Source organism: Nannobrachium achirus (assembly GCF_963921795.1).
Source record: "Nannobrachium achirus genome assembly, chromosome: 9".
Lineage (NCBI taxonomy): Eukaryota > Metazoa > Chordata > Actinopteri > Myctophiformes > Myctophidae > Nannobrachium > Nannobrachium achirus.
This window is the reverse complement of record NC_137818.1, coordinates 1167874-1180646: the sequence shown is the minus strand read 5'-3', so window position 1 is coordinate 1180646 and position 12773 is coordinate 1167874. Positions and strand designations below refer to the sequence as shown.

The window sequence follows — 12773 nt, the reverse complement described above, 5'->3', positions numbered from 1 at the left end:
GACACACATCAAATGCACCCGGTGCATTAGTGACTTCAGTCCGCACGTCACCACCCCCTGTTGGTGGGTGGTTTGTAGTGGAAAAGCATTTACTGACTGACTGACTGACTGACTGACTGACTGACCTACTGACTGACCCGCAAAATAAGACACACATCAAATGCACCCGGTGCATTAGTGACTTCAGTCCGCACGTCACCACCCCCTGTTGGTGGGTGGTTTGTAGTGGAAAAGCATTTACTGACTGACTGACTGACTGACTGACTGACCTACTGACTGACCCGCAAAATTATAGTATAGATATTGCTGTAACCTACAGTATACAATAACCTACAGTAACCTACAGTATACAATAACCTACAGTAACCTACAGTATACAATAACCTACAGTAACCTACAGTATACAATCTACTGTAACCTACAGAATACAATCAACATGTCTGTAGTAAACATATTGCTGTAACCTACAGAATACAATCAACATGTCTGTAGTAAACATATTGCTGTAACCTGCAGTATACAATCTACAGTATACAATCTACAGTATACAATCTACAGTATACAATCTACAGTATACAATCTACAGTATACAATCTCAGGGGTTAAAGCAAAAAAAAATCCCAAGACGGAAATTTATTTTCCAACCCCCCCCCCCCCCCCCCCCCCGCAGCGCCGCCGTTTGAAAAGCGTCTTTTTACCGTTGATGCCATAACATAGCTTTCTGTTGCACACCCAACAGAAACAGGGACCTAAATGGCTTTCCTGTGTCAAACGTTTCATCCAGCCAACCACAGCTAAACAATCCACCCATGTTAAAACAAAGTGGGGATGCTATACAGTACTGCAGTTAGTTAGCTGCATTAGTATAGAGTCTGGCCACCTCCATTTGTTTTCGACTGTGCTAAGCACGTCCGAGACGAATCTTCATTCACAACTAAACCAACCGCTCCATATTGTCGCTGACTGAACCACCACACGTGGGTAATGTTATGAGAGAAACACTGCCCACGTAGTGGAGAAACCTCCGCCTAGTACAGCCATGAGCACCAATCATGATAGGCTACGCTGCGTCGGTCCCAAATGAAACACAGCCCCGAAGTTTTGAATTAGCATCATTCTGTATGGATACAGGGGTTAAAGCAAAAAAAAAATACCCCCCCCCCCCCCCCGCGCTTGAAAAGCGTCTTTTTATCGTTGCTGCCATATAACAGATTTCTGTTGCACACACTCAACAGAAACAGGCTCCTGGTTCTCTCACCGTTTGACACCAGGACCTGAATGGCTTTCACCTCCATTTGTTTTTGACCGCACTGAGCACGTCCGAGACTTATTGTCGCTGACTGAACCGATGCCACACGTGGGTAATGTTATGAGAGAAACACTGCGATGCAGTGGAGAAATCTCGCCTATTGCCATGAACAGTGAACACCAATCACTCATGATACGTTGCTTTCGGTACCAATGAAACACCACCCCGAAGTATTTCATACATCTGTATGGATCACTTTTGTGAGTGACAAATAAATCCCCCCAAATCTCTGATTTGCAAACATAACAAGTGTTCCGTTGCTTATTTTAATGCAGAGAACGTAAGCAAACCATAGACTGTAGGAAGCAAACGCGTATTGTCAATTACTGCTGCCCCATGTAAACACATATTTAGATAGTATAGCCTACCTGCTGTTTACATGTAAACCTCCAGTGACTTCATCTTTTGACACTGCCATCCATAGATTACAGACAGAGCGACGTCTCGTTCCTTTACAGCATGATATAATAACACCACCAGTCCACTCATCTATTGGAATTCAGCGTAGGTCCAAAAAGTTTAACAAACTTCCAAACGGTGTACATCGTTTAAGCCACAGGAGCATGGTTTTCTATCATAAATATGAACTTTAGCCAAACTATTGCGAGTAATCCAAGTGTTGTTTGTTTATCCAGCAGCATGCATCGTCGCAGTTAGCTTACAGCAGCAACAAGTAGCTACAAAGGCATTTCCTCTCAGTGTAGGGCGGATTTCAAAATAAGAGCCTAACGTAATCTGATCAAGTCAAGTCAAGTCACGTCAACTGGTTTTATTTTCAAGTCTACTTACAGGAAGTAGTTGATCTAAATTAGAACTACATGACACACCAGCAAGTCTACCGCACCACAGTAGTAACTGATGCTATTATAATTAGCGCAGACGTTCAGCTTTTTTCTTTTTTTGTGAATTTTCTCTGATCTCATAAATAGCCCCTAGGGAATCCTCAAGACGGAAATCCGTCCCCAGGACGGAGAACTTTAACCCCTGCAATCTACATGTAACCTACAGTATACACTGTATACAGTATACACTGTATACAGTGTAACCTACAGAATACAATCAACATGCCGGTGTCTTCTCCTCTGCGAGGGGTATGTCAGTGGATGTCCTGAAAGGAAGGAACACTTTTTATCTTTTCCTTTTCAAATAATGTTTCTGAGTTAAAGGTTTGATTTCCTAGCTATCAGAAACAAACACAAGTGGATTGTAGCTCTTAACTCGCTCTCAGTAGGAGTACAATAAAACAACATTTATTGTTTACAACAATAAAATAAGATCTGGTTGTCCCAGAGGTGACCTGGTCCTTAAACTGGCTCTCAGTAGATTCAACGTTGTCCCAATCCATGTTTTTGGTTGTATGTTGACCAGGTTTATCTCTTCATAGAGGAGTAAGAACTGTCTATGCTTCATACTGTATGACCAGGTTTATCTCTTCATAGAGTAGTAAGAACTGTCTATGCTTCATACTGTATGACCAGGTTTATCTCTTCATAGAGGAGTAAGAACTGTCTATGCTTCATACTGTATGACCAGGTTTATCTCTTCATAGAGTAGTAAGAACTGTCTATGCTTCATACTGTATGACCAGGTTTATCTCTTCATAGAGTAGTAAGAACTGTCTATGCTTCATACTGTATGACCAGGTTTATCTCTTCATAGAGTAGTAAGAACTGTCTATGCTTCATACTGTATGACCAGGTTTATCTCTTCATAGAGGAGTAAGAACTGTCTATGCTTCATACTGTATGACCAGGTTTATCTCTTCATAGAGTAGTAAGAACTGTCTATGCTTCATACTGTATGACCAGGTTTATCTCTTCATAGAGTAGTAAGAACTGTCTATGCTTCATACTGTATGACCAGGTTTATCTCTTCATAGAGTAGTAAGAACTGTCTATGCTTCATACTGTATGACCAGGTTTATCTCTTCATAGAGGAGTAAGAACTGTCCTATGCTTCATACTGTATGTTGACCAGGTTTATCTCTTCATAGAGGAGTAAGAACTTCCTCTGCTTCATACTGTATGTTGACCAAGGCTGTTCTCTTCATAGATAGAATAATCTATGAATAATAGAGTAAGCCTGGCTACACAAGGCTAGGGTTGATGTCCTCATGTGGCCTGATATTGGATTTGTTTTTTGCTTGTTTTCCAAGTCCTGGTTGTTTATTTCTCTCTGGTGTCCTGCCTTCACCGAGCAGAGGACACTCACTACACAGCACAATGAGAGGAGAGGAGAGGAGAGGAGAGGAGAGGAGAGGAGAGGAAAGTGGGGTCCAGGGACCCCCAGGGGTCCTTGAGGAGGTACAGGTCTGTACATTTGCGTGTACAAATGGAACCTTAAAGGGTCCATTTGGTTCCATATGTCCACTCTCACAGTTAAGAGGTTTATAAGGTAGATTGGGAAAGCAGAGGTATAAAATCCTATTAAACGGGGGGTCCTTGGCCTAACAGGTATAAAACTGTGAGTCCATGAAGAAAAACATGTTTTGTCTCAGGTCACCCCATAAATATTGTTTTAATCCGAGGCACCCCTACATTATAATTTTCACTCCCAGCACCTTATATTTATAGCATATCGTCGTTGTCGGGTAGAAACCTTGTATGTCCAAAACCGTTCGTTTTGTATTTATCATCTATAAAATTTACTAAACTAGTGAAAACAGCCGATCTACAAGCACACAACGCCTCGCCATGCGAGGCGTTGTGTGCTTGTAGATCTGCTGTTTTCACTAGTTTTGTGTGACAGAGGTTTCTGCCCGACAGTGACGATATTTTAGTGATTATGTTGCGAGGAAAACGTTGAGATAGCAGCCATTTGGCTAGAACTTGTACATCAAGTTTAAAATGATACTAAATATTTTTTCAAGTGTCCAATTAAATTCCAAATATTATCAAATCGTGGCACCCCTGGACTGCCATCACGTCACCCCAGGGTGCCCCGTCACCCCAGGGTGCCCCGTCACCCACTTTGAAAACCCCTGCTCTATATTCATCCATGCCTCACCCCTTATACCTAAACTCTTTAGCTATTTTTTTGTTATTTTGAATTATAATATATTTCAAATGCGTGTCAATGTAGATCAGCTATTTGAAGTATCTTTAAATGTGTTTTTCAAAACAGTAAAACTATCCAATAAAGGCATAAAAAGCCCCAAAACAAATCTTTAAAAAAAGGGGGGGGGGAAAAGAGGCAAAGACATTTAGGGCTAAGTGGTAAGGCATGGAAGACAATATAATGTGTTGACCCTCCAGAATAATGTGATTATGCAATCACATAATTTCCTCCATAATCAGCCAAATATCGCAGATTATGCGGGGGTCACATATTATCAAAATGGCAGCATAATCGCATATTTCAGAACTACCCGCATATTTCACGTCAGATGCATGTCAGATATTTTTCAGTGGTTCACATATTTCAAAACTTTCCGCAATTTCACTGCATAAAATCCCATAAACATATTTCATATGTCATTGCATAATCAAGGATATTTGCGTGTGTTTTTCTGGAGGGTCTGAATATACGGTATAGCTCGTCCTACTGAGAGGAAGACCTGCTTTAATTCACACATTAATGGACTCCAATGGTTTATATTGATGGGGAAAAAAACCATCAATTCAAATGAAACACACAATTAAAAGTCATTCCATGAACATTCTATTGATAAAAGATGGCATGGTCTCCTTGCTGTGAGCAGTACTGTATAATCCTGCTGTGTTGTGCTTGTATCTGCTACACTGTAGCTGGAGCTTACATGTATTTATATTTATATTTATACTTCTATCTGCTAAACTGTAGCTGCAGCTTACATGTATTTATATTTATATTTATACTTCTATCTGCTACACTGTAGCTGGAGCTTACATGTATTTATATTTATATTTATACTTCTATCTGCTACACTGCAGCTGGAGCTTACATGTATTTATATTTATATTTATACTTCTATCTGCTACACTGTAGCTGGAGCTTACATGTATTTATATTTATATTTATACTTCTATCTGCTACACTGTAGCTGAGCTTACATGTATTTATATTTATATTTATACTTCTATCTGCTACACTGTAGCTGGAGCTTACATGTATTTATATTTATATTTATACTTCTATCTGCTACACTGCAGCTGGAGCTTACATGTATTTATATTTATATTTATACTTCTATCTGCTACACTGTAGCTGGAGCTTACATGTATTTATATTTATATTTATACTTCTATCTGCTACACTGTAGCTGGAGCTTACATGTATTTATATTTATATTTATACTTCTATCTGCTACACTGTAGCTGGAGCTTACATGTATTTATATTTATATTTATACTTATATCTGCTAAACTGTAGCTGCAGCTTACATGTATTTATATTTATATTTATACTTCTATCTGCTACACTGTAGCTGAGCTTACATGTATTTATATTTATATTTATACTTCTATCTGCTACACTGTAGCTGGAGCTTACATGTATTTATATTTATATTTATACTTCTATCTGCTACACTGTAGCTGGAGCTTACATGTATTTATATTTATACTTCTATCTGCTACACTGTAGCTGGAGCTTACATGTATTTATATTTATATTTATACTTCTATCTGCTACACTGCAGCTGGAGCTTACATGTATTTATATTTATATTTATACTTCTATCTGCTACACTGTAGCTGGAGCTTACATGTATTTATATTTATATTTATACTTATATCTGCTACACTGTAGCTGAGCTTACATGTATTTATATTTATATTTATACTTCTATCTGCTACACTGTAGCTGGAGCTTACATGTATTTATATTTATATTTATACTTCTATCTGCTACACTGTAGCTGGAGCTTACATGTATTTATATTTATATTTATACTTCTATCTGCTACCCTGTAGCTGAGCTTACATGTATTTATATTTATATTTATACTTCTATCTGCTACACTGTAGCTGAGCTTACATGTATTTATATTTATATTTATACTTCTATCTGCTACACTGCAGCTGGAGCTTACATGTATTTATATTTATATTTATACTTCTATCTGCTACACTGTAGCTGGAGCTTACATGTATTTATATTTATACTTATATCTGCTACACTGCAGCTGGAGCTTACATGTATTTATATTTATATTTATACTTCTATCTGCTACACTGTAGCTGGAGCTTACATGTATTTATATTTATATTTATACTTATATCTGCTACACTGTAGCTGGAGCTTACATGTATTTATATTTATATTTATACTTCTATCTGCTACACTGTAGCTGGAGCTTACATGTATTTATATTTATATTTATACTTCTATCTGCTACACTGTAGCTGAGCTTACATGCATTTATATTTATACTTCTATCTGCTACACTGTAGCTGAGCTTACATGTATTTATATTTATATTTATATTTCTATCTGCTACACTGCAGCTGGAGCTTACATGTATTTATATTTATATTTATACTTATATCTGCTACACTGCAGCTGGAGCTTACATGTATTTATATTTATATTTATACTTCTATCTGCTACACTGCAGCTGGAGCTTACATGTATTTATATTTATATTTATACTTCTATCTGCTACACTGCAGCTGGAGCTTACATGTATTTATATTTATATTTATACTTCTATCTGCTACACTGTAGCTGGAGCTTACATGTATTTATATTTATATTTATACTTCTATCTGCTACACTGTAGCTGGAGCTTACATGTATTTATATTTATATTTATACTTCTATCTGCTACACTGTAGCTGGAGCTTACATGTATTTATATTTATATTTATACTTATATCTGCTAAACTGTAGCTGCAGCTTACATGTATTTATATTTATATTTATACTTCTATCTGCTACACTGTAGCTGGAGCTTACATGTATTTATATTTATATTTATACTTCTATCTGCTACACTGCAGCTGGAGCTTACATGTATTTATATTTATATTTATACTTCTATCTGCTACACTGCAGCTGGAGCTTACATGTATTGTGTCATACAACCAGATGTTTAAATGTTATTAGATGGTCATGTATTGTGTCATACAACCAGATGTTTAAATGTTATTAGATGGTCATGTATTGTGTCATACAGCCAGATGTTTAAATGTTATTAGATGGTCATGTATTGTGTCATACAGCCAGATGTTTAAATGTTATTAGATGGTCATGTATTGTGTCATACAGCCAGATGTTTAAATGTTATTAGATGGTCATGTATTGTGTCATACAGCCAGTTTAAACAGCCTTACTCTTGAGCACAGCTATAAAATAAGGCCACATGAAAAGCATTATGATCAGGGACATGCTGGGCCCCTGATTCAGCCCGGGAAAAAGATTTGTAGAGGCCCTCATTGCGCGCTATAGAGAGAGATCTCTCTCTATAGCGCTGCTGCTACTCAAAGATTTGTGACAAAGTGACAAGCCAGTGGGCCAATTACATGAGTTATATTTCGTTGTTGTCGGGTGGAAACCTTGTATGTCCAAAACCGTTTGTTTCGTATTTATCATTTAAAAAATGATTTAAACTAGTGAAAACAGTTTTCACTACTTTTGTGCGACAGCCTTTTATGATGAAGCAGGGCTTTACTTTGCGAAAAAAATTTACACATTTGAAACTTGGAGATACGAGGTTTCTGCCCGACAGTGACGATTTACTTTGTTGGCCGCCCAGACCCCAAAATGTAACGAAGGCCGACATTTTATTGTTATTTGTTTCCTAATGGCCGGCCTTTTAGCTCCCCCCCCCCCTCCCCTACATGTTGGACATCAGAGGATGATTAAACTCATTGACTGCCAAGGCCCGAGTTTCCCGAGTTATTACAGTAGTCCCAGGCTGCCACAGCCCGAGTTTCCCGAGTTGGAAGCCATTTTGAAAAAAAAAAAAAAAAAAAAAAAAAATTATAAAAAGAATTCTAAAAATGCCTCAAATGTATTAGGCATGATCGCAATTGCGAAATTGCATGTTTAGCCCCATAATAAACACATCTTTCAAAATGTCAAAAATGGCTGTTTTGTCTGACTTTGAAGGCTTGTATCTCATGAATGCCTGAACGGATTTCCAAGCAGATTTTTTTGTTTGAAAGCTGTTAAAAAGTACTACACATATGGTGCATGATCTAGTCATGGGCGTGCACTATCCGTGCACTAAAAATTGATCTGTGCACTAGAAATTTAGGAAGGTGGCAGTGTTTGTTTTGTCTGACTTTGAAGGCTTCTATCTCATGAATGCCTGAACGGATTTCCAAGCGGATTGTTTGAAAGCTGTTAAAAAGTACTACACATATGGTGCATATATGGTGCATGGGCGTGCACGATCCGTGCACTAAAAATTGATCCGTGCACTAGAAATTTAGGAACGTGGCATCCTGGTACTTGGCGGCCATCTTGAAAAGGGCATTCAATGAGTTAAACTGTGCAGCTAAACTTAATTTAAACTAAAACTAAAACTAAAGAGGAAGGATTAAGGGGTTGGGATTGGGCTGGGGCTATGTGATGTTTGGCTTTGGTAATTGTAGTGAAATTAGTTCATTCTTAACACTTTAGGATCAGGGATCAGCAGCCAGCCTGGGGAAAGGTTGTCTCTCAGGTGAAACAGATTGAGCAGCGCTGGTTCACCAGGGTGTGTAATTACACCAGCAGGCAGCCTGGACAGCAGTGTTCTGCTCACTCAATATTTAGTTATGTTGTTAATGCATAATGCTTATTACCAGTAAGACTCCCTAATCAGGAGATAAGCGACCGTCAGGTCGCAGCATGATTTTAGGGCAACATTTGTAGGAGCAGTGTCCAAAAAAGTTTCCGAAAAAATCAGCCTGATAGTGGCGCTATATGGGACAGATCCATGTTGATGACATGAGTGTAGACATACTGTGTACCGATTTGTGTGATTTTAGGGCAACATTTGTAGGAGCAGTGTCCAAAAATGTGTTTTTGGAAGAATCGGCCTGATGGTGGCGCTATATGGGACAGATCCATGTTGATGACATGAGTGTAGACGTACTGTGTACCGATTTGTGTGATTTTAGGGCAACATTTGTAGAAGCAGTGTCCAAAAATGTGTTTTTGGAAGAATCGGCCTCATGGTGGCGCTAGAAGAGGGGCATGTGAGAATTGATGGGTTGAGGTTGTGGTTCGGCAGGCAAGGAGTGTGTGTGCAAAATCGGGTCAATCATGGCGGAGATATGAGCAGGGCAAAAGTGTGACGTGTGACTGACTGACAGCCGTGGAGGTTTTGATAGTAACTGCGACCTGACGGTCGCAATGACAGGCTACTTCACTGGCAACTTTTAAAACTCTTCTTAGAACTGACTTTTATAGAATGGCTTTTAGCTAGAGTATGGGTTTATTTAATTATTAATAAAAGATCTTTGCAGTTGGTATTGTTTTACATAGATTTGTCAGTGCTTTTGTTGATGATTTCTGTTGGTTTAGTTTTTCTTCTCACACACTGTTGTTGAGGCTTTGAGATGTGAAGCACTTTGTAAACTTAGTTTATATTCTGGCTCAGCTCAGCTGGCATAAAGACATTACATTAACACAGTGTTTACATCACACTTCAAGAATATATACTCATTAAAACTCATATTCATTAAACGCTATCATTTGGTCTCCACTCCAGGGGGTGTTTCTTTCTATCTATCATTATAATAATATGTTTGTCACTGTATATTTACACATACTGTAAGTGACATCAGTCCTCTGCCTGTAGCAGCAGGCAGCAGTGGTTAGCCACAGCTCCGTGGCTCGGGGAGCAGTTAGGGGTTAAACGTCTTGCTCAGGGACACTCTGACACGTCACTGAGGCATTGGAAGTAGGAATCGAACCCGAGACCTCTAGCATTGAGCTGTGGACGCCCCCATACAGAGGCTGAATGCCTCAGAACAACCATGTGTTGTGTAGAGAGATTATGACAGCCTGTCTGAACTAACATGATGTTCTTCTACATTCATTCACTAACAACTGGCACTGTTGAAGGGAGATGAACTACAGAGTATCAGTGTTGAAGGGATATAGAGCAGGGTTCCCCAATAGGCGGCCCGCGGGGGGCTACAGTCAGGGCTACAGTCAGTACCAGTAACAATGGTGGTATAAGAGCAGCAACAACACTAGTATGTCGTCTCTGATAACACTGATAGTATCGATACAATCAATTCTTTGCACTGCCGATTCGATACAAAATAAAACGATACGATTCGATTTTAGCTGTTTTCATTTCGATATACATCGATTTTTTAAGTTAAAAACTATATTTCGATTCGTCAGTACAGCTACATTCATTAAAGCTACATCAGTACAGCGACATTCATTAAAGCTACGTCAGTACAGCTACATTCATTAAAGCTACGCCACTACAGCTACATTCATTAAAGCTACGTCACTACAGCTACATTCATTAAAGCTACGTCAGTACAGCTACATTTCATTAAAGCTACGTCACTACAGCTACATTCATTAAAGCTACGTCAGTACAGCTACATTCATAAGCTCTGAACAATTCCTGACTCACACATATTTTCCTCCTGTGATCTCATGGCTGAAGCTCCACTGTGTATTAGCTCATACTATGTTGCAATGAGGACACATGTATGCTGCTTTCTCATAGCATATCACACAGGCCTTGTACCTCCATATTTCACTTTGCTATGATGTATTTTCATAAATTAAATGTCCTATATTTCATGGTGTACAACATGGGCTCCGGGACCCCTAGGGGGTCCTCAGAGTCACCACTACAGGACCACTGGAACCCTAGCATTCCTATTCTGGGGAGAACTTTAACCAAACATAGCAGATCTACAAGCTCACAACGCCTCACACTGTGAGAGGTTTGGTGGGGAGGGAACAGAGTGGTGTGTGAAAGCTCAACTTACAGAGTTCTTCCTGTTATTAGCAAACTATAATATTCATAAATGTATTAAAAAAAGAAATGCGAAAAACATAAAGATCTTTCCAGGTGTCCGTCTGGCCTACTGTCGTACTAATAACCATGTTGGATCCATTGGGACGTTGGGTATGTGTGATAGATTTGCTCTATCTATGTTTTCACTTTTAAGCGTGTTTCTTAACTTGCTACAGCGGCTCGCTAAAGCTCTCCATTTCTGACAGACAAAAAAGCTTGTGTATCTCATCATGACTATTATTGTGAAGAACTGTATAATTCACCCTTTGTCAAGTCCCGCCCGTTGTCCCGCCCGTCTTCACACCCATTGGTTGCTTTATCTTGGCGGGACACTCGGTGGGACACTCCATCCACTACCATTGTAATTCAGTTGCTTCTTGTTGTTATTCTGTGTGTTCAATTCTCATTTCAAACTTGGTTTCAGTGAAATGGAGCTGCTCAGTGCTCAGTGGCAGGATAGTAACTGTTTTTTAAGTGTGCCTGCCATGCAATGGCAAAACACTTATTGTAATCCGCCATACTTAAGTCAGTAAGTAAGTAAGTAAGTCATGTTCTTGCAAATTTCTGCTCGTAATAACTGCCGCACAATTTACGCCACCCCCGCAATATATACATCAAAATGTGCGGCTCGGCCGGGAATGGTGTGCTATTACTTTTCTTTCCGATCCGCGATACGATTGCGATGTAATTCGCAAAAAACGACGCCCAAAAACCCATTGACTTAGAATGGGGGACTCCGGAAAAAACCCAGAAACTTTGGCGCCACATAACTCTTTTTCCGGCCAATAGGGATGAGCTGTAATTGATTAAGCCCCGCCCCCTCTGTAACAGGAAGTGTCCTTCGCCAAACAGGAAGTGCCTCTATAACTCATGAACCGTTTGTCGTACAGACTCGCGGCTGGTGTCATAATTATTTTTTTTTCTCAAAAAAATTTTTTTTCTCAAAATTTTTTTTTCTCAATTTTTTTTTTCTCAAAATCTTTTTTTCTCAAAAAATTTTTTCTCAAAAATTTTTTTTCTCAAAAATTTTTTTTTTCTCAAAATTTATTTTTTCTTAAATTTTTTTTTCTCAAAATTTTTTTTTTCTCAAAATTTTTTTTTTCTCAATTTTTTTTTCTCAAAACTCAATTTTTTTTTTCTCAAACATTTTTTTTTCTCAAAATTTTTTTTTCTCAATTTTTTTTCTCAAAACATTTTTTTTCTCAAAACATTTTTTTTCTCAAAATTTTTTTTTTCTCAAAATAACTCGCCACATAACTCTTTTTCCGGCCAATAGGGATGAGCTGTAATTGATTAAGCCCCGCCCCCTCTGTAACAGGAAGTGTCCTTCGCCAAACAGGAAGTGCCTCTATAACTCATGAACCGTTTGTCGTACAGACTCGCGGCTGGTGTCATAAATTTTTTTTTTCTCAAAATTTTTTTTTTTCTCAAAATTTTTTTTTCTCAATTTTTTTTTTCTCAAAATCTTTTTTTCTCAAAAATTTTTTCTCAAAAATTTTTTTTTCTCAAAAAATTTTTTTTTCTCAAAATTTTTTTTTTCCTTAAATTTTTTTTTCTCAA

At 38.3% G+C, this 12773-nt stretch overlaps 1 protein-coding gene across 1 annotated transcript in view; it reads right to left on the bottom strand.

The window, feature by feature from the left end:
- LOC308291794 (ankyrin repeat and SAM domain-containing protein 1A) overlaps positions 1-12773 on the bottom strand; it is a gene marked incomplete at its 5' end in the record, with an annotated part of 149921 nt that overhangs the window by 89611 nt on the left and 47537 nt on the right. The window contains one exon of the mRNA XM_080733927.1: positions 1259-1340. Coding sequence (XP_080590053.1) covers positions 1259-1340 — 82 coding nt within the window. The remainder of the gene's footprint in view (positions 1-1258; positions 1341-12773) is intronic.